Source organism: Lithobates pipiens, unplaced genomic scaffold, assembly GCF_037356315.1.
Source record: "Lithobates pipiens isolate NorthernLeopardFrog02 unplaced genomic scaffold, aLitPip1_a1.2 Scaffold_16, whole genome shotgun sequence".
Lineage (NCBI taxonomy): Eukaryota > Metazoa > Chordata > Amphibia > Anura > Ranidae > Lithobates > Lithobates pipiens.
Genome location: NW_027507748.1, coordinates 351650185 through 351674000, shown reverse-complemented (window position 1 = coordinate 351674000; position 23816 = coordinate 351650185). Strand labels below are relative to the sequence as shown.

Below are 23816 nucleotides of genomic sequence, written 5' to 3'. Positions count from 1 at the left end.
CGCATGGACAGCCTAGACCGGCGTGATGGTGTCTGACTTGCTTATTTTGGAGAAAAGAGGGTGGCACTGGTTTCAGTACCATACAACATTCTTTTCACTCATCAGACCTCATTTTCATCACATCACTCATCTTAACTCATGGCAACCAAACTGATTTAAGGTTTTATACATTTTAGGTTTGTCAGAAAACATGAAAGATTTGTTTTTTAATGGTTGCTGTGGGTTACAACACTTTTTTGCTTTATTAAATAAAGGGCAATAATATGGATTTCAATCTATTCTATTTCAAACACTTTTGTTATTACTTCACATTATCTCTTAAAATCTATATAAACCATTTTTAAACAGTGTTGTATATATTAACCTGATATCTAAACATTGATAAAGCACCTTGAAGTGGGAAATGGAATAGGGATGGGAAATGAATTGCTATCTGCATGAAAGCATGCTTTTATGGAGCACAGTTTTACAGACAATGAGTTAAATCACGTCATGCCCTATTCTCCCTGCTCCTCCTCTCAGCATCCTGCTCCCGAAAATCTTCTGCCTTTACTAATTCTGACTACCATTAAGAACCATGTAATTTTGGAGAACTTTGCAATTTACTACCTGTCCGTTCTCAATACAAAGAAAACTTTTGATGAGGTAAGTCTGTTTTAAACCTTGCACTCTACCCTTTTCTTACTAATGAACATTTTGTGGACAGTAGTGACATTCACTAAATAGTGGACAGACAGCGGGAGGAACCCTAATTCAGGAAGTTAGTACCCATATAGCTGGTAAATATAATGTGTTCACGTGCATGTATATAGAGGTCAGCCCTGCTACTAAAACATATACATGTTGCAACGGTTTTTAGATGTATAATAATATAGCTATGCCTATGGATATCACATGTACTTCTCTAAAATATTGAAATATATATTGCACATATATACAGTATGTTATTGTAGCTTTTGGGAAATTACTAAATAAGCAGGGCCCTATATTCCATCTGTATTGATCTGTATTGTAATTATACTGTCTCCCTTTATATTATATTGCTGAGCAAATTGTTGGCGCTATATAAATCCTGTATAATAATAATATTAATAATTTATTTGTTTTAAAAAAAAAATAGAGAACATGGGTTTACCATATAAATAGATATAACATGTAGCCTTGTTGATGTTTCAGCATAGTATTGGATTTAAAATACTGTGCTGTTCAAAAACCTGTTGTATGATACACCTCTTTTAAGCATGGACTCAATAAAAGTCTATAATATTGAAATGATTTAAAGTGATATTAAAACTTTGCGTTTTTTAAAATTAAAATAACAAACATGTCTACACTTACCTGATCTGCAATACTTTTACAGCCCCAATCCTCTTCTTCTGGGGTCCCCCACTGGCTTTTCAGGTCCCCCTCATTGGCGGGTGCCCCCACAGAAAGCCACTTTCCATTGGGGCACCCATTAATGCTTACTCCTGAGCCTAGCTGCTACATCCATTGACACAAACACAGCGGGACTTGGCCCCACCCCCACTCCGGTGTCACAGCATTTGATTGGCAGCAGCAGGATGGCTCCCGTTGCTATCAATCTGCCCAGTTAGGAGGGAGACAGCAGCGGGAGCCGCTTCTCTCATGAACATCACTGGATAGTATCAGGTAAGGCTCAGGTAAGAAAAAGTGGGGGATGGGGGGCTGCAGCACAGAGAGTTTTTCACCTTAAAGCGGAGCTCCACCCAAAAGGGGAAGCTCCGTTTGTTAACCCCCCGCCACATTTGGCACTTTTTGGGGAGGAGGGGGAGCGGGTACCTGGTTTTGATAGGTACCCACTCCCACTTCTGGGTAAGATCTCCTCCTCCCCCCCACTGCCTTCTGGGACCTGAGTGTGTCCCAGAAGATGGCAGGACAGAAAGCTCAGTAAAACTCACGCATGCACAGTAGGAACCCGGCAGTGAAGCCTGAAGGTATCACTGCCGGTTTTCCTTACTTGCAATGCCGGCAACTGCACCTGAAGACAATGGACAGATCAGATTGGGGTGCTGATGTCATGGGCTCCCTGGATAGGTAAATGTCCTTATATTAAAAGTCAGTAGCTACAGTATTTGTAGCTGCTGCCTTTACGTTTTTGTTTTTTCTTTCAGACAGAGCTCCGCTTTAATGTATAAAAGGCATTAAGGTGAAAAACCTTAACCACTTTAATTTCGTTATGCTGCTTAATATTATTATCAACAAATGTTTTCTGATTACTATGTTTAATGCCTGGTGTTGCAGTTCATATGTTGAAACGCCACTGTTTTCAATGGAAAACAGTGATGAGTAATGCCGCGTACACACGATCGGACTTCCGGCCAGAAAAAACTGATGAGAGCTTTTCATCGGAAAATGCGACCGTGTGTATGTATGCTCCATCGGAATTTAGCTGTCCGAATTTCCGTCAGCCAAAAAATGATAGCGTGTTCTCAATTTTCCCGACGGAAAAACTTTCTATCGGTAATTCCGATCGTGTGTATGCAATTCCGACACGGCAAAAATCACGCATGCTCAGATTCAACTACGAGACAGAAGCTATTGGCTACTGGCTATTGAACTTCCTTTTTCTAGTCCCGTCGTACGTGTTGTACGTCACCGCATTATAAACTCGGAATTTGATGTGACCGTGTGTAGCTTGAGCCGAATTCCGTCGGAATTCTGTCGGGAAAACCATCAGAGCTTTTTCCGACGAGAATTCCGATCGTGTGTACGCGGCATTAGACTAACGCGTTCAATTTATCGCAATCACATAATGATATTAAAATGTATTGGCTGCATTAATTACATTTTTTTAGTTTTTCTATTTTCACCTGTTGATCCAGCCAGTAGCACACTTCCTATCTTAGGGTGCATTCAAAACAGTCGTACGATAATCGGCTCGTTGGTACAGAGCTTTCGAGAGCCGATCAGGACAGTTCATCCAATATTATTCTATTGGACATGCATGGAAAAAAAAATTTGTGCAATGCCAGATAGTACGATTTTTGTTTAATCAGCACAGCTGTCGTTTGAAAATGCAATACAAATGCATTACAACACATGACATCACACAAATTTTTATTCTGTGGTATGAGAATTTTCGTGACTTTAGTAAACTCATCATATTCGACGTGAGATTAGCATGCAAAAAAAACAGACGATCATTAGTTCAATAATCGGATTGGGTGTACGGGGCATAAATGTATGAAACACCATGAAAGTGATAAACAATGTATATCACAACAGTTGGTGAGGACAAGTGTTATGATACAAAACCTTGTGAAAATATGAAAACAACATAATACAACAATATTGTGTAGTGACTATGGCATAAGTCCAAACACTGATAAAAGAAATCAAAATAAACTCATAAAAGTAATGTCCACTCAAATGGCTATGATGAAATCCTCTCAGGCAAATGGTGGAATGAAGTGGGCACGGGGATGGCTGTATGAAACAAAATGTAACTGATGAACATTCATCTAATAGAAGATTAAGGATAGGTACTTCTTATTGGACAATACGACAGTGGGTCAATCAGGCGTGTGTTTTGGCCAAAAGCCAGGTGCTCATCAGTACCACTGACTGAGAGGTAGACAAAGCCTGTGGAAGGATCACTCCAAGAGCAAGCGTTGTGTCGATTAGCCAATCTGGGTCCAAGTATGACAACCGAATTGGACCTCAGTGGGAGGTCAATATAACAGACCAGTGACACACTCAAGTCCCGGCTATACCACGTGACTCCTGACTAGCTCAGCCCGGCTTTCACTGAATGAGAGATATTGAGTTAAAGACCAACTCCAGCTAACACTTGTCAGTTAGAGCAACAGTTTTTCCTTTTTGGTTGAAGGTTTTACGTAAGTAATAAAAACAAACTATTTAAGCACCCCTGAAAGTGTTAAATGGTTTGTCTCAACACTATAACTGCCACTTTTGCTGAACAGCTTGGTCTGTTAAAGGAAGTTGAAAAATAATAGACTTGCTGGCAGGATCACCAGGTGAAAATAAAGGGGAAGAAAGGGGTGTCTCCCTTTGTCTTCCCTCCAATCAGCTCTCAGAGCTCCCCTCACTGAGCTCTGCAGAGTGTGATTTGAGCTCTCCGCCCCCTTTTTCCTGACAGCTCAGACAAGCTTATAAATTCTGGACTTTGTAGGGGTGTAAAGAAGAATGCCGATAAACAGGTACAATTTATGTATAATAATTTGTTTTATGTCTATTTGTATCACCTGAGGATAGTCACTTCAGTGGGTATATGTAAGTATTTACAACCACTTTAAGTTTAGATGTACTTTAACTGTCAGCTAAAATATAGAAGTGACAGATGCTAGTTTAATTCATTGAGTCGAATTTAAAAAGAGCTGTATCCTGGTAATTATGGGTATAGTTTTCGTCTGAAATACATAACTAATAGAGATCACAAAGAGCTTGTCATGCTTAATTTAGTTTAGCAAGTGTTATGATATGGTATTTGCAGTAGTGTCAAGATAACAAAGTAATAACTGTTAATTTATTAAGATTCCTTTATCAGCTGCATCGGTAATCATTAAAAAACCTTTTGCGTGATCTAACACTAACAGTATTCCTTGTGGCACTATTATTTACTCAGTCAGCTTAAGTTATTATGCTTGAAGGCTTGGCTGCCTTGTTGCATTGTTCCAGGACATCTCTGGATAATGTCTCCTCCACAGAAGCAGGGAAACTGCTGCCAAGCAAAAGGCTGATAGAGACATATAGGGTACCTAGTCACCCATTTTCCATTTGTTTGTTAACCAAAGTAGCTGCGAAGAATGAAGAGACAATATTAGATCCAGGAGTAGAAAATATGCAGAAAAAAATCATAACATAAGACAAAATACATTTCTAAACAGCAACTGAATGCACCATTAAAAGTTAGATCCTGTGTAGGTTTATTAAAGGTTTCCCAGACAACAGCGGCAGTGTAATATCACTGTCACCATCCTTCATTATGCCAAACATGCTTTTTACAGATCTGAACAGTAGTGGTGAGAAACGTCAGTAGGTCATATGTATCTGTCTGTGAATGGCTTACTTTGAAGACATTAGAAATAATGTTAAAATGTGCCCCCTGCAGGTTCATGCCCATAATATGCTAGTATGCACTGCAAATTAGCACAGTGTGGGTTATTTACTAAAACTGGAGACTGCAAAATCTGGTGCAGTTCTACATAGAAACCAATCAGCTTCCATGTTTTATTGCCAAAGCTTAATTGAACAAACTGAAGTTTGAAGCTGATTGGCTACCATGCACAGCTGCACCAGATGATGAGTGTTCCCGTTCCGGTACATCTCCCCTATTATGACAGACTTACCTGTCGAATTGACCCCTGTACTGTCTTCGTTCCTGCTGGTCCCAGCACTTCTATCTTAACCCTGTCTTCCTTCCGAGTTCTGTCTCTTTGCTTGGCCACTTGACAACTTCACTCCTGTGCCATGATCACGGAAGCCACATCAATATGGCACAGAGTGGGTGCCATAAAACATGGTTCGAGCTGCACATATGCAGCTTAGATCACATTACTGCTGACAGACAGGGGAGGCATTTATGATACAAGAGACCATGACCACTAAGGTCTGCCTGTCATCAGTTTTTTTTATTGACTTAAATACCAGTTTAGTATTATCCAACTTATTATCCAATGCTTCCAAGTATTAGTATTATCCAACTTATTATCCAATACTTCCAAAGTGTTAGTATTAACCAACTTATTATCCAATGCTTCCAAAGTATTCATATTATCCAACTTATTATCCAATACTTTCAAAGTATTTATATTATCTAACTTATTATACTTCTAAAGTATTCGTATTATCCAACTTATTATCCAATGCTTCCAAAGTATTCGAATTATCCAACTTAATATCCAATACTTTCAAAGCATTAGCATTATCCAACTTCTTATCCAATGCTTCCAAAGTATTAGTATTATCCAACTTATTATCTAATACTTCCAAAGTATTAGTATTATCTGACTTATTATCTAATACTTCCAAAGTATTAGTATATCCAACTTATTACCCAATACTTCCAAAGTATTAGTATATCCAACTTATTATCCAATACTTCCAAAGTATTAGTATAGCCAACTTATTATCCAATACTTCCAAAGTATTAGTATAGCCAACTTATTACCCAATACTTCCAAAGTATTAGTATATCCAACTTATTATCCAATACTTCCAAAGTGTTAGTATATCCAACTTATTATCCAATACTTCCAAAGTATTAGTATATCCAACTTACAGTATTATCCAATATTTCCAAAGTATTAGTATATCCGACTCATTACCCAATACTTACAAAGTATTAGTATATCCAACATATTATCCAATACTTCCAAAGTATTAGTATATCCAACTTATTATCCAATACTTCCAAAGTATTAGTATATCCAACTTATTATCCAATACTTCCAAAGTATTATCCAAAGAGTATTAAAACTATTGAGTCAGCAGAACATCCAATCAACATCTTTAGAAGGAGGTGAGAAATAACACCCCCCATATTTTTTGCATGACAGATTTCAGTTCAAGGCTACATTCACACCGGTTATTTAGCAGCAATCACAGCAGGTAAATGCTGGCTGGGCAGACAACCGCTAACACCTGCAGCTGCCAGAGACCTGTCATAGTGAACAGGGTCAGAGGCCACACCAATCAGAAGACTTCTGCTGCTACAATTCACAACCGCCTAAATCACCAGTGTGAATGCAGACTAAAGCTTCTGCACATGCACAGACGATGATTTGCAAAGCAATTACAGCCAAATAAAATTCTATAGGGAATATCTTTTGGCTGTTTTTGGTCTAGCCTAATGAAAAGAAAACTTATCCTAACAGCATGTAACAAAAACTTGTTGCTGAACAGAACACGATAAGAACTGAGATTTGTCTTTCCTTTCCATGCTCACAAAGCTCTCGTTCAGGAAGGATATGATGTATTTATACAGGTTTTAGAGCTGACTCGCTAAAAACAAAAGCGCAATAAATAATAAAGAGGAACTGAATCTTAGCAATACCACAAAGGTGCTTGTTCTTTGCCTTTCCCAAAACAATATCCCATAGCTTCTTAAAGGAAACAACAGAATCAGCAAGACAATATTTAATATACATAGATACATGGATACTAGAGTGATTTTAAACAGATACATTCTTAAGCTAGTTCTTCAATTTTATTATTGGAAACTGTAATGAACTAGTGCAGCGCTAAAAGTGAACTATATATATATATATATATATATATATATATATATATATATATATATATATACAGTATCTCACAAAAGTGAGTACACCCCTCACGTTTTTGTAAATATTTTATTCTATCTTTTCATGTGACAACATTGAAGAAATTACACTTTGGGGTTGATTTACTAAAGGAAAATATACTAGTGCAGTTTCACTCTGCATGAGAAGTTGCTCCACAGCTTAGTAAATGGCAGGTCAGCCTATCAGTGCTCAGACGCACACTGCATCAAATTGGTCTGCATGGCTGTCATCCCAGAAGGAAGCCTCTTCTAAAGATGATGCACAAGGAAGCCTGCAAACAGTTTGCTGAAGACAAGCATACTAAAGACATGGATTACTGGAACCTTGTCCTGTGGTCTGATGAGACCAAGATAAACTTATTTGGTTCAGATGGTGTCAAGCGTGTGTGGCGGCAACTAGGTGAGGAGTACAAAGACAAGTGTGTCTTGCCTACGGTCAAGCATTATGGTGGGAGTGTCATGGTCTGGGGCTGCATGAGTGCTGCCAGCACTGGGGAGCTACAGTTCATTGAGGGAACCATGAATGCCAACATTTACTGTGACATCCTGAATTAGAGCATGATCCCCTCTCTTCGGAAACTGGGACACAGGGCAGTATTCCAACATAACAACCCCAAACACACCTCCAACATGGCCACTGCCTTGCTAAAAAAGCTCAGGGTAAAGGTGATAGACTGGCCAAGCATGTCTCCAGACTTAAACCCTATTGAGCATCTGTGGGGCTTCCTCAAATGGAAGGTGGAGGAGCACAAGGTCTCTAACATCCACCAGCTCTGTGATGTCATCATGGAGGATGGGAAGAGGACTCCAGTGGCAACCTTTGAAGCTCTGGTGAGCTCCATGCCCAAGAGTGTTAAGGCAGTCCTGGAAAATAATGGTGACCACACAAAATGTTCACCCTTTTAGGCCCAATTTGGACATTTTCACTTAGGGTTGTACTCACTTCTGTTGCCAGCGGTTTAGACATTAATAGCGTGTTGGGTTATTTTGAGGGGACAGCAAATTTACACTGTTATACAAGCTTAACACTCACTACTTTACATTGTAGCAAAGTGTCATTTCTTCAGTGTTGTCGCATGAAAAGATATAATGAAATATTTACAAAAATGTGAGGGGTGTACTCACTTTTGTGAGATACTGTATATGTATATATGATGATTTTCAATTGCCACAGCTGCCACTATTGCTACATCCTAATTACAATCTACAGTGACAGTACTGCTGAGCCTCATACAGAAGGAGAAAAAGTCATCAAGAGTCCCCAATGCAGAAATAATATTTGTCTCCAATTGTTACTATCGCAATTGAAAGTAGCATGTACATTATAGCTCATTGACTAATGATGAGGAATTGCTCATATCATGCAAACATTCCACAAAAATGTATTTCTGCTTGGGAATTGAATGTTTTTAAGTGAAAATTATTGTAAGATAAAATGAAAAATGGAGTTAAAACAACTCATCCTTCTTAAGGCCCGTACACACGATCGCACTTTTTGACAACAAACATGCAAATTAGCTATTATGGAGCAACATCCGACCATGTGTATGCTTCATCGGACAAACTTTTTCAGTTTTCATCTGACTTTTGTTGGCTGTGCAAACGGACAAACTTTTTGACAACATAAGTCCGATGGAGCAAAGTCCGATCGTGTGTACACAAAACCATCAGACTTTTCTACAAACTACAAACACGCATGCTCAGAACCAATGCAAAAGATCAGACAACAATACAGAAGTTGACCAAAGGTGGCGCTGGAGTAATTGAACGTCCTCTTTTGAAGTGTCATCACTACGTCACTACGTTCGTATTTGTTGCCTAAGAAGTCAGATCGTGTGTATGCAATACAAACTTACGGCCAACGCCCTTTGTACAAAAGTCCACGGGAAAGTCCGATCGTGTGTATGAGGCTTAAATGTCCTTCCACATCTAAATTCAAAGCAAGCATTTTCGCCCATTGAGGAGCATTGCGGTACACAGCATTAGGCAGCCTATTCAACATGAATAAGCTGCAATACATGAAAAAAATAGATCTTGTTGTCTTCTTTTTTTGTAGCACAGAGCAAAGCAATACGCCAATACACATACAGTGGTGTGAACAGGCCTTTGGTAAATTTACCTTATAATAATCTGTCACATAACCATATCACACTGCACTGCAATACACATTATAATAGAACATGCTATTATAGCAAATTATGTACATTTTCCCCATAATAGCAAAATCAGCAACTTCACCTTATATCATCCAGCGATAATATAGACTACCATACCACATAATTTCACTCTGTAAGAACACAGGCTGAAATATTAGATTACAGTGCCTTGCAAAAGTATTCACCCCCCTTGGCTTTTTACCTATTTTGTTACATTAAAGCCTTTAGTTCAATGTTTTTTTTAAATCTGAATTGAATCTTAATCTGAATATGTAATGGATCATAACAGAATAGTCTAAGTTGGTGAAGTAAAATTAGAAAAATATATACATAAAATGAATTTTCAGAAATAAAAAAATGATAATTGGCATGTGCGTATGCATTCACCCCCTTTGTTATGAAGCCCATAAAAAGCTCCAGTGCAACCAATTGCTTTCAGATGTCACATAATTAGTGAAGTGACGTCCACCTGTGTGCAATCTAAGTGTCACATGATCTGTCATTACATATACACACCTTTTTGAAAGGCCCCAGAGCCTGCAACACCTAAACAAGAGGTACCACTAACCAAACACTGCCATGAAGACCAAGGAACTCTCCAAAACAAGTAAGGGACAATGTTGTTGAGAAGTACAAGTCAGGGTTAGGTTATAAAAAAATATCCAAATCTTTGATGATCCCTAGGAGCACCAGCAAATCTATCATAACCAAATGGAAATAACATGGTACAACAGCAAACCTGCCAAGAGACGGCCGCACACCAAAACTCACGGACTGGGCAAGGAGGGCATTAATCAGAGAGGCAGCACAGAGACCTAAGGTAACCCTGGAGGAGCTGCAGAGTTCCACAGCAGAGACTGGAGTATCTGTACATAGGACATCAATAAGCCGTATGCTCCATAGAGTTGGGCTTTATGGCAGAGTGGCCAGAAGAAAGCCATTACTTTCAGCAAAAAACAAAATGGCACATTTTGAGTTTGCGAAAAGGCAAGTATGAAGGAAGGTGTTCTGGCCTGATGAGACTAAAATTGAACTTTTTGGCCATCAAAGAAAATGCTGTCTGGCAGAAATCCAACACATCACCCAAAGAACACCATTCCCACAGTGAAACATGGTGGTAGCAGCATCATGCTGTGGGGATGTCTCTCAGCAGTCGGGACTGGGAAGCTGGTCAGAGTTGAGGGAAAGATGGATGGTGCTAAATACAGGGATATTCTTGAGAAAAACCTGTACCACTCTGTGTGTGTGCTTTGAGGCTAGGATGGAGGTTCACCTTCCAGCAGGACAATGACCCCAACACACACTGCTAAAGCAACACTTGAGTGGTTTAAAGTGGTTGTATACTCCATTTTTTAACTTTTACCTAGAGGAAAGCCTATAATAAGGCTTACCTGTAGGTAAAAAAAATATCTCCTAAACCTGTACGGTTTAGGAGATATTCCCCTCGGTATGCGCCGCTGACTGCAGCGGCGCATGCGCACAAGGGGATTCTCGGCCTGAAAATCCGGCAGTGGCCGGCCGGCCGGAATGAAATCTCCCACGCGCATGCGTGGGAGTGACGATATCGCGGCTTCGGCCACTCACAGCGCCGGAGCCGCGATACCCGGAAGAAACGCAGAGGGAGCATGTCAGCTCCCTCGGCGTGGATCGGGCCAGATGTCGGGGCCTCGTTCTAAGGTAAGTATTTCATAATGAGCTAGTATGCGGTGCATACTAGCTCATTATGCCTTTTGCTTTGCAGGTTTAAAAAAAAAAAATGTGCGGGTTTACTACCGCTTTAAGGGGAAACATGTAAATGTGTTGGAGTGGCACAGTCAAAGCCCAGACCTCAATCCAATAGAAAATCTGTGGTCAGACTTAAAGATTGCTGTTCACAAGTGCAAACCATCCAACTTGAAGGAGCTGGAGCAGTTTTGCAAGGAGGAATGGGCAAAAATCACAGTGGTAAGATGTGGCAAGCTCGTAGAGACTTATCCAATGTGACTTGGAGCTGTGATAGCTGCAAAAGGTGGCTCTACAAAGTATTGACTTTAGGGGGGTGAATAGTTATGCACATTGACTTCTTCTGTTATTTTGTCCTATTTTTTGTTTGCTTTACAATAAAAAAAATCTTCAAAGTTGAGGGCATGTACTGTATATTAAATGATGCAACTCCTGGAACAATCCATGTTAATTCCAAGTTGTGAGGCAAGGGGGATGAATACTTTTGAATGTTGTGGTCACCAACAACATTATTCAGCCACCATTATCCCCTTCATGCTGAGGCTCTTCCATATTCAGCCACTGTAATTTCAGGCTCCCTCATATTCAGTCACCATCAGACCATTTTTTCCCCATGGGAAGCTCTCATCAAGTTTATCTAGAAAATGTAGGCCCCTTAGCACAATGAAGACTTCCCGGGACACTAGTGTTCAGCATAGAATACCCAGTAACAGGGGTATTTATGAAGACCGCCAATCTAAAAGAGTGTTTACATTAACTACCAATGTAACAGGGACATTTATAGTACATTGTCCACCAATACCCCCAGTATAATGATGGTCAGGTAAACAAAAAAACTCTATTATATTGGTGGTCAGTGTAAATGCATCTATTATGTTGGTGGTAGGTGTAAATGCCCTTAAAATATTGGTGGTCAGCGTCATTTTCCCCTTTACATTGGCAACTAGTGGTGATCATTGTCAGTGTAAATTCCCTTGTTATATGACAGCTTTAGGCATTGCCCTATTCCACCTGCTGCCTGATAAAGAACCAGTCTACACCCTGTCTGGCAATCAGTGACACTATTTAAAGCAGAGTTCCACTGGTTTTTGCATTTATTAAAAGTCAGCTGTTGACTTTTAATAAACAGCTTCTCAACTGTCCCATGGTCCAGTGATGCGGCCGCCCGAAGCCTGTGTTCTCTCCCCCTCCTCTGCGCAGCACCAACATTGTGAGTGTGGGCGCCCGGCTGTGAAAGTTTAGGGCTTCACACCCGGGCATGCACTACACATGTGCGAGCCACGCTGCACTTCGTCAATGGCCAGGCAATGTTCTGGGATCTGTCACGTGTCCCAGAACATTGCCGGGAGGGAGGGGCCGCCTAGGAATCCTAGGCGGTCGGAAGTCAGAAGGTTGAAGTGAGACAGGAAGGAAGTCCCACTCCAAACCAGGTACCCAAAAAAATGACATGCCCATTGTGGCATGTCAGGGGGCGAGGAGTACTTAAAGTGGAAGTTCCCCTTTTGGGTGAAACTCCGCTTTAAGCTGTGCTAAGATCAGCCATCCTTGCCCAAACAATATTTGTTCACATTTTGGCAAGCTCTCTATTTTGTGATTCCTTGTCTCTGGAAGTTCCACTTTGCACTCTGCTCACCTGTCCCTAGTAATCCTACATGTTAAGCAGTACCCTGTCCCAGAAAGATCTACTGTACACTCTGCTCATCTGTTCCTAGAAATATTTCATGCTGAGCAGTACCCTGGCACAGGGGCATATCCAGAGTCTAGTCTCAGGAGGGGCACTGCCAGAAAATATTTTGTTTGTGGGCAATTTCTGGTGTTAGTGCTTTCATCATCATTGCACCATGGTTGTTATGGTGTCAGGATGATTGAAGCACATTATTTCTATTATTACATTGTAATATAAAATGAAACAGATGAACTCACCATAATGCAGAATCAGTGGGAGCCCAGAGTGTGTCACTTTCCACGTCGACCTACTTTCAGATGCGGATTGTCACTTGCCACGTCCCTGTCACTTGCCACATCTCTGCCACAAGTAGCAGATTGCCACTTACCTGCCCCCAGATGCAGATTGTCACTTGCCACACGTGGCGGATTGTCACTTGCCACATCACCTGCCACATGTTGTGGATTGTCACTTGCCACTTCACCTGTCACATGTTGCTGATTGTCCCTTTCTGCGTCACCTGCCACACGTTACGGATTGTTACTTGCCACGTCACCTGCCACACGTTGCTGATAGACAATGGACTGCTAAGGTGCAGATTGTCACTTGCCAGAGTAAAGACAGGTGAGAGATGATGTCATCTCTCTGCTCTCCGCCCACCGGAACGCTGACTGGCCAGCACCTCCACTCACCTGCTGACCAGCCCGCCAGCCCGCTCACTCACCCGATGACTCCCCTGCCCGACCCGCACGCTCACCTGCTGACCCCTGCTGACTGGGCCGTCCACTCGTTAACCCGCTTGAACGGTCGTCCGCCTGCTCACTCATCCTCTGACTGGTCGGCCCATCGCTATTTTCTCAGGGGAGGGCAATTGTCCCGTTGCCCCCCTCTGGATCCGCTCCTGCCCTGGCCTAAGAAGGTCCGCTGTGTACTCTGTTCACCTGTCTCTAGAAATCCTGCGTACTGAGCAGTACCCTGTCCTTGGAAGTTCTACTATGCACTCTGCTTACCTGTCTCTGGAAATCTTGTACGTTGAACCATGACCTGTTCCTGGAAATCCTGCACGCCATACAGTCTGCAGTCCTCTGGGACCTCTGTATGGTGCATTGTTCTCAGTCCTTCATAGCTTGTTTGCGGTACTGATTCATCACTCCTCATTCCAGTGGCCGGCACCCTGCCAGAGCCTCTGGCTTAGCTTGCTTTGACTGGTAGTGACCTTGGAGTGGGAAGCAGCCAACCCATCTCCACCATCAGAAGCTCTGGAGAAGACCACCCATTCTTTAGGATTCTGCTCACCGACAAACCCAGCCACAGTCAGCATAGGATCCTCAGCTGAGGTTGGCATGTCCATGACATAATGTAGTACTTGGTCATCATCTGGTTACTGAGATTCTATAGCTGCCCTTACATTGATGGGAATTTGGCCAGTTCAGTAGGGACAAGCCAAATTTCAATCAGCGTGTGGCCACCTGGTCATCAGAGGTCAATCATCTGATCGACTTCTGCCAAAGGGACATTCTGGAAGATGTTTGTAAATCAGCAGCTGCAGGTAATTGGTGACCAACTGTCAGAATACAATGTCCTGGTGGGGGGAATTTTTCCATCCATCTGGTTTGTTTGGAAGTTTTTTTTGTTTTTTGTCACTGGCTGAGCAAAAGAATCTAACCATTTATGACCAGCTTAAAGTGGTTACATAATTACATAGTTACAAAGTAGGTGAGGTTGAAAAAAAGACACGTCAATCAAGTCCAACCCATGTGTGTGATTATATGTCAGTATTACATTGTATATCCCTGTATGTTGCAGTTGTTCAGGTGCTTATCTAATAGTTGTTTAAAACTATTGATGCCCCCCGCTGAGACGACCGCCTGTGGAAGGGAATTCCACATCCTTGCCACTCTTACAGTAAAGAACCCTCTATGTAGTTTAAGGTTAAACCTCTTTTCTTCTAATTTTAATCACCTCTTTTCTTCTAATTTTAATCACTTCAGCCCCGGAAGATTTTACTCCCTTCCTGACCAGAGCACTTTTTGCGATTTGGCACTGCGTCGCTTTAACTGACAATTGCATGGTCCTGCGATGTTGCACCCAAACAAAATTGTCCTTTTTTCTCACCGATAGAGCTTTCTTTTGGTGGTATTTGAGCACCTCTGAAGTTTTTGTTTTTTGCGCTATAAACAAAAAAAGAGTAACAATTAAAAAATTTTGCTATAATAAATATCCCACAAAAATATATAAATATATTTTTTTTTTCCTCAATCGCAATAAGTGTATATTGATTGGTTTGCGCAAAAGTTATAGCGTCTACAAAATAGTGGATAGTTTATGGAATTTTTATTTTTAACTTTTTTTTATTAGTAACGGCGGCGATCTGCGATTTTTATCAGGACTGCAACATTATTGCGGACACGTCGGACACTTTTGACACTATTTTGGGACCATTGTCATTTATACAGCGATCAGTGCTATAAAAACGCACTGATTACTGTGTAAATGACACTGGCAGTGAAGGGGTTAGCCACTAGGGGGCGATGAAGGTGTTAAGTGTGTCCTAGGGAGTGATTCTAACTGTGGGGGGACATGACAGCGATCACCGCTCCTGATCACAGGGAGCAGTGATCTCTGTCACGACACAAGCCAGAATGGAGAAATGCCTTGTTTACATAGGCACTTGCCTGTTCCGAGGATCCGTGACATGATCGCTGGGAGACCAGCGGACATCGAGTCCGCCGGTCCCGTGGACATGGTCACGTTGTATCTGCGTGCCTGCTATCCCCAGATCTTAAAGAGGACGTACAGGTAAACCCATTTGCCCACCGCTGCCGCTGACGTATATCGGCGTGCAGTGGTCGGCAAGTGGTTAATGAGTGGCCATGTGTCTTGTTAAACTCCCTTCCGAAAAAAAGTTTTATTCCTTTTGTGGGGTCACCAGTATGGTTGTAAAGGCTAAAGGTTTTTTACCTTAATGCATTCTCTGCATGAAGGTAAAAACATTTTAGGTGAAGCTCCTTCCCCCCACAGTCCCCCAGGATACTTAGGCGAGCCTGATCTTGGTCCAGCACTGTGTAGGAGATCTCTTTCTCCCTTCTCACTGGACTCAGTGACAGTAGCGGGAGCCATTGGCTCAAATTCTGTGATGACGGAGCAGGGGACAGGGCCAAGCTGCACTATGTGTCAAGCCTGCACAATTACTCCAAGTGGTTGCTGGAGGGGGAACTAGAAAGGGGGAGGAGCTAGGAGTGCCAGCAGGAACCCCAGAAGAGGAGGATCGGGGCTGCTTTGTGCAAAATCATTGCACAGAGCAGGTTAGTATAACATGTTTATTATTTTAGAAAAATAAAAACTGAGCCTTTAATATCACTGTAAAGAGAAGCTTCAGTCTCCCTGAAAAAAATTGTCCAGGGATCCAGCAATGTCCTCACCTGAGCCAATTCTTCAATCGGCTTTGGGTCCAGGTGTCTGCATCTTAACGAAGGAAAACCAGTAGTGAAGCCTTTCAGCTTCACAACCGTCTTACTGTCGCGCACTTGCACCCTTTTGGGTAAAGCTCCGCATTAGGGCCCATTACAAGTGCATGCACAGGCTGTACAGCTATTATGTCTACCACTGGCCCTATAGCAGTTTTATTTTTCGCTATAATTACATTGTGTGACCTGCTGTAGGTATGAGTCACTTCCAGGCCTGATAGGAGTCAGACCCTGCTGGCAATGACGAACACAGAGTCAGCTAGTCAGGTGGTAGAACAAAAAGGTCGCTAAGTTTAGTGCTGGAAGAGAATGCTGTTTCTTAAGAGCAGGAAATGCTTTTGACTTTATCATACAAACTTAGAGGGGTGACCTTGCAAAAATCAAGAGTGTAAAATATTGAAGTAGGCGTCTATAAAAAGTAATGCTAAAAATCAGCGCACCAAGATTTATATTTACTAAAATGATATCTAATTTGCATTGATAAAACAAGGGATTGAGTCAAGGCTCAGATAATTCCGCTTGACAATCTTTTCACATAAGCTTCTACCACTATAAACAGTAGGCGTCAACAATATTCCAGCTTTAAATCTAATGAACTATGTCACCCCCTTTGAGAAAGTATTTTACACTAAGGCAAGGGTAGGCAACCACGGCCCTCCAGCTGTGGTGAAACTACAAGTCCCATGAGACATTGCAAGACCCTGACAAGCACAAGCATGACTCCTAGAGGCAGAGGCATGATGGGATCTGTAGTTTCACCACAGATGGAGTGCCGAGGTTGCCTACCCCTGCACTAAGGTCATTACATTTTCACAGTAACAATATAAACATTGTTTTTTTTTTTTTTTTATAAAAGCTTTTATTGAGAAGTATTTGAGGTTTTTTAGTCCGCTAAAAAACAAACACATAAAGAGAAAACAATTGCATTACACAGGTTACAGCATTGTAGCATAGAAAACATAAAAGGCAACAATGTGCACACCTACAAGGTAGTACAAAGTAACACAATGTAGTACAGTAACAGTACATCCAAAGTACAAAGGTAGTAAATACCAATAGAATAGGTATAAAATATCACTCATAAATCTCTGGCAGTACGTTTAGTGCATACAACCGGTTCAAAGCAATTTTGGAGTAAGTGAAGGGTGAAATGTATTTAACCACATATCTTAGACAAAGTGATACCGTTTTAGTTGAGCTCCATGGGATTAAAGAATTAATAATATTGATCCAGATGTATTTAGTCAGGGGATTAGGAGAGATTCCATGTCTACAAATCTACATAACCCTGATGGGTTTTACTTCCTTTTTACTCCCCTGCAAAGTAAAAGCATAATGAGCTAGTATGCATCGCACACAATCCCATTATGTGCCACTTACCTGAAAACAAAGCCCGCAATGTCCCGGCTGGTGGCCATGTCCATCTTTACCCCTCTTCCTTCTGGGGCCGTCGATTCCGGCTCTCTGACTGGCTGGAGTCGAGTGACACCATTCCCACGCATGCGCACAGGAGCCGACGGTCATGGCACGGGCCCTATAGAGACGGCACGATTATGCCCTTTCTTTAGCGCGCATGCGCCGATGAAGTCGGTGCAAGCGTATATGGTAAATATCTCCTAAACTGTGCAGATTTAGGTTGATATTTCCAGTACCCACAGATAAGCCTTATTATAGGCTTACCTGTAGGTAAAAGCGGTCTGTAAGGGTTTACAACCACTTTAATACTTTTATAACTTTCTAACTCCATTTTTCTAGGCACTGGTGAGCTTACTGCGCAGAAGGCTTGGTGTGAAAAAGAGAAATGGAAGGAGCCTGTGTTTTTCTGGCTGCTGAAACTTTTGGTGGCTTGTCATGCTCCTTAAGGGTCTATTCTGTGGGACTGATGTGAGCTTGGAGAGTTATATTTACTATCGTTAAGGGCTTGTTCACACATAATGTAGTGACTGGTGCTTTTACGCACTGGATAAACATCAGTCACCACTAGAGCACATAGAAAACAGTTGTATTCTATGTGCCCCGTTCACACTTTAATGCAACTCAGCGTTGCAGTGCAGTGACCTACAGTAAAATCACCATAAATAGCTGTGTGCATGGGCATAATGTGACTCAGCGCCATATAATAAATAAATATATATATTTATATATATATAAAACAAAGATACCCAAGGGACTTTGCGAGACACATTAAAAGTAAAAAGCATTTGCAAAATGTGTCAAGAGATCATTTATGATGAATCATCTATGATTTTGGAAATTTCATGTAATCATCCTTATCCTATTATATTTTTGCTGAGCCTTTTAAGATGTTTATTTTCAATTAAATGTTAAAGTGTTTGTTACCCCAGCATTTCATATTCCTGGTATGTGCCTGCTGTGCCATGCACTTTTTATGAGAAAGTATCCTGTTCTCTTTGTATTGCTTCCATTATGTGAAATCCCTGGTGATCCTACCAGTCCCTCTGCTTTCCTATTATAAACCGACCACACTAAGCAGGAGAGCACACCATGGTCAATCTTCTAGCTGTGCTGGGAACTCAGCCTGCTCTCTTCCAATGTTCAGGCTTGTCCTAACAATCCCTTACTGCACAGCCTTTCACTGGAGAGTTTAGTGTGCCGTTGCTTTTCCTCCCCCAGCTCTTATGCATCTGAGAACAGAGATAATGTTATCGCTTATAAAAAAAGGGAAAAAAATTTTTTTTTTTTTTTTTTTTTATATCTATACACAAATGTTTTGCCTTTCGGTTTTAATCTGAATGGGTTGTTTTACAAGGTGATTATTTACAATCACTTTAACTTTTTAATACTTTTAATGTGTCTCACAAAGTCCCTTGGAACTTCCTTCCATGTGGAGGTTTCTTTATCATTTTGTTTTCAATTAATTTTATACGTTTTTAGTACCTGTGCTGATCTTTCCTTGTGCTCTATGTTGATGCCACAGGGGATTGCTTTGTCAAGTATTTGGCCCTCCTCCTCTCCACAACTCCCAGGGGGAACCATATGCACCATTGGGTTTCTGTGTCCGGCTACTTTCACTCATCTTTATCTGGAAGATTCATCAATTAAAATATCACACCACTGAATTTTCATGGAGGTTTTTAGTATGACTCCTGTGTAAGTCGGACTTTCGTCTCTTTTTTTTTTATTTTGCCTCTTTCACGCAACGTGTTTTTTTTTAACAACCTTGTCTCTATTTTTAGATATCCATATGGACCGCTCCTGAGGAAGTGAGTTCTTACCTCACGAAATGTGTAGAGAATCAGTACATAGCATTCATCTTATGGTAGTTAAGCTTTTATGTATTTAATGATGGTAATACTTGCACGGATACCTCTGAAAAATATATACCAAAGATGATTTTAAATGTAGGTGATTTTTGTATTTTGTATTAATAAAACAATTTTTGTAAATTTTATCTGTGGGTTTGTGCCTGGTTAAGTCACGTGGGCAATATTTTCCGTGTGAAAGTCCCTTGGGCATCTTTGTTTTTTGGCACAGCAACAGTAAAATGCAGACATGTAGCATTTACCAAACCGCACAGGTTGGCATAGCATGAAAATGTAATTTAGTGCACTTCAATGAAATCTCATGTAGTGCATTTTTAAATAACGTTAAGAAAGAAAAAACTAGTAAGAAAAAGTAAAATGGCGTGATGCACCCCCTCATAGCAGTTCACTTCAGCTGAAAACAAAAAGTTGCCTGCGTGAAAAAATTGAGCATTTAATGTGTAGGCATTGTGACTAGGCCCGAGGATTCGTTTAAACTAGTGGTTGGAAAATGGATGATTCATGTTTTTACCACCCCTCAACTGCTGTGCCTTTAGTTGCAGAGGCAGGCACTATACTCCAGCTACGGCCACAATGGGAATTACACCCTCTGTCAAGTTCAGTGGGCACTGAACATAACCCATTTAAGTGAATGGGGGTTAATCCTGAGGGTTAAAACGGGCGGAGGGGGGGGGGGATTATATATTGCCTGCTCACCACCTATGAAATACCTCTGAAAAGCAATCTGAGCATGCAATCCTTGCCTCTAGTGTAAACAAGCCCTTAAAAAAGTTACACGAAGATACAGAATCTATACAAATACAATGGTACAGTGGGCGGCACAGTGGTGTAATGGGTAGCACTCTCACCTAGCAGTAAAAAGGGTCACTGGTTCGTATCCCAACTACGACACCACCTGCCTGGAGTTTGCATGTTCTCCCTGTGCTTGCGTGGGTTTTCTCTGGGTACTCTGGTTTCCTCCTGCACTCCAAAGACATGCAGGTAGGTTAATTGGCTTCTGTCCAAAATTGGCCTTGAATATGAATGGGGACCTTGGATTTTGGGCTCCTTGAGGGTAGGGACTGATGTAAGTGTGCACTGTACAGGGATAGGGACAATTGTAGATACTCACTCAGGTTGAACTGGATGGACTGGTGTCTTTATTCAACCTTACTAACTATGTAACTGTATAACACTGTACACTGCATTTGTAAATGAATATATGAGTATACTAATAACAGTTTATTTTGTGTTTGCAGACACTGTAATTAACATGGGGGACTGGAGCTTTCTGGAGAAGTTATTAGACCAAGTGCAGGAGCATTCTACAACAGTTGGCAAAATCTGGCTTGTGGTGCTGTTTATATTTCGCCTTCTGATTTTAAGCCTTGCTGGGGAATCAGTTTGGGGAGATGAGCAATCAGACTTCATTTGCAATACTAAACAACCTGGTTGTCCAAATGTTTGTTACGATCAAGCTTTTCCCATTTCCCATATTCGGTATTGGGTGCTACAGTTCCTTTTCGTGAGCACACCCACTCTGTTCTATTTGGGTCATATTGCCTACCTGTCTAGGAAACAGGAAAAACTAAGACAGAAAGAAAGCCAATACAGGATTGTGGAGGACAAAATTCAACAGGAGGATGCTGCCTTATCACTCAATGAAAAGAAACACAGGAAATTATACATTCAAGAGGATGGAAGAGTCAAGATCAGAGGAGCACTGATGTGTACATACATAACAAGCATTATCTTTAAGAGTCTATTTGAAACTGGATTCATTTTTGGCCAGTGGTATCTTTATGGTTTTGTGATGCCTGCAAACTATGTATGTGAAAGATCTCCATGCCCTCATAAGGTGGACTGCTTTGTGTCAAGACCCATGGAAAAAACTATATTCATCCTTTTTATGCTTGCCGTCTCCCTCATTTCTTTATGCCTTAATTTAGTAGAGTTGGTTCTTCTGACTGCTCACAGCATATGTCGGAAAATAAAAAAGTATGCAAGAGCCACGTATAAAAATGATGCCTGTAAGTTACAGGACAAGACTTATAACATACCTAGTGCACCAGAGCCTGACAAAACATGTCAGTATTTTCCAATAAATAGGGATAAATGCCCTTCCTACAAAATGACTGATCAGGAAAATTGGGTCAACTATAATACAGAGAAGGAGATGGCCCTGAATGGCGGAATGCATTCAAGTCTGGACAATAACATTTACAGCCTTGACTCTAACCAACTTCCTAACCGCTCTGGTAGTTCCATTTCAAAAATGCAGTATGTCTAATTTATATATTTAAAATAGACACACAGGGGTTTATTTACTAAAATTGGAGGGTGCAAAATCTGGTGCAGCTATCCATGGTAGCCAATTAGCTTGTTCAATGAAGCTTTGACAAAAAACATGGAAGCCAGATTCCGCACTCTCCAGTTTTAGTAAAACAACTACTTAAGGACTTATAAAGTTCTATAATATATATATATATATATATATATATATATTTGTTTTGTTTTGTTTTTGTTTTTTATCAAGAAAGACAATTTGCACTGTATAGAGAAAGAAAACAAAAAAAACAAATCATCAAACCTGGATTTTGACAATTCAGCAACCTCATTTTTTTTCCATTATAGGTATGTACAACCATGAAATTGTAAACATTGTTTAAAATTGTTTAATCTTCTAATATCCATGTACTTTCTCAAGAAATGTGTGTTAGAATCATTTTGCTTGATTGAAATGGTTTTGCAAGGTCCACTTTCTCACCTCCCTCATGTAAAAATGCCACATTACATGGTTAAACATAAACACACCCAAAGAGAAAATTAATAATTAATAAATAATATATACTTACCCTAATTAATAATTAATTAATATACAGTATACTTACTTTACACCCAGCTTCTGCCCATGGCACCTAGGCAGGAGTGACAGAGGAATACTTCAGACGACATACGTGCATATGCTGAAGATCCCAAATCTTGAAAGAAGACTCGACTGCATGGATGGAGCTCATTCTTGCAAGATTTGGGACCCTCTTATTTCCAAAATATTGTCAGAATGCCTTCTGCCTGACCTTAACCTAGGCACCATGGACAGAAACAGGGATGTAAGGTAAGTATATATTTTTTATCTTAGGGGTGACAGGAAGGGCTAGAGATGGGAAGGCCTAGAACAAAAGCTGAAAAAATGTGAAAAACAAAAGTTTTTTTTTCCATTGTTTTCCAAAGCCTTTTTTGTTTTTTGTTTTTGTCCAAACAATTGAAAAAAAAAGACTGTGGGATATGTACTTTTACAATGATAAATACGGTAATATATCTATGACATGGCATATATAACATGAAGAGCTTAATGAAAGATTTCTGAGATTACGTAAAGTCTTAAATGATTGAAAGTTCTCTCAGCTGAAGAAAAGCAAATTCTGGAATACTGTTCAAGTAACAGTGTTCAATATCCATTTCTGCTACTAGGGAGCACTACAGAGGAAAGGCTCCAGTTTAGTTTGCTTGTGGGCTCCATTTTGTACATCCTACAGTTGGGTCATTTTTGGGATACAGTAGATGATAGTTTCTGCCCTCTCAGGCCTTAATTGACAGATAAGAGGGTTTATTTTTATACCCTAACCTTTTCGCTGCCAGAGCCATTATTGCATTTTTTTGCACACATGTTTACAAAATCATTTTAGGCCTGAAGAGTACATAAAGCCCCAAAACATTATACATTTTCTGAAATCAGACACCCTAGAGAATAAATTAGTGGTAGTTCCAATTTTCTATGTCACTTGATATTACCGCAAAGGTCTGGGAAACCAAACATTTCAGTAAAAAACACACTAAAGTGAATTCTAGGGCAAACAAATGCAATACACTACCCACATTTTTGGTAAAATATAAAAGATAAGGTTGCAATGAGTAAATAAATATCCAACATGTCAAACCTAAAATTTGTGTGTGCCTGTGAAATGGCAAAAAACTTTAGTATCCCATAATTTCTATAGGTGACGCTTCAAAGGCCTCCTATAGGTCATCAGTGTTACAGAGGAGGTTTTGTGCTCTCACTCTGACGTATGTGACAGTATGTAACGTGTATTGCAATCAACATTTTCACGACCCCGACGCATGCGTTTACATTCGTAATGATTTTTTTTGGAGGGGGGGATTTTATGTGCTTGGGTGTAATTTTATTTTTTTAATAAAAAAATAAAAAATGCTTTGCTTAACATTTTTTTCATTACATGGGGGACAAAAAAGTCCCCA

At 40.6% G+C, this 23816-nt stretch overlaps 1 protein-coding gene across 1 annotated transcript; it reads left to right on the top strand.

The window, feature by feature from the left end:
* Nucleotides 1–397: 397 nt before the first annotated feature.
* Nucleotides 398–22012, top strand: LOC143982860 (gap junction alpha-4 protein-like). The gene is made up of 2 exons (XM_077481911.1): nt 398–645; nt 20819–22012. Exon 2 carries the CDS (start codon nt 20833–20835, stop codon nt 21847–21849), a length of 1017 nt encoding a protein of 338 aa, XP_077338037.1. The 5' UTR covers nt 398–645; nt 20819–20832; the 3' UTR covers nt 21850–22012.
* The last annotated feature ends 1804 nt before the right edge of the window (nt 22013–23816 follow it).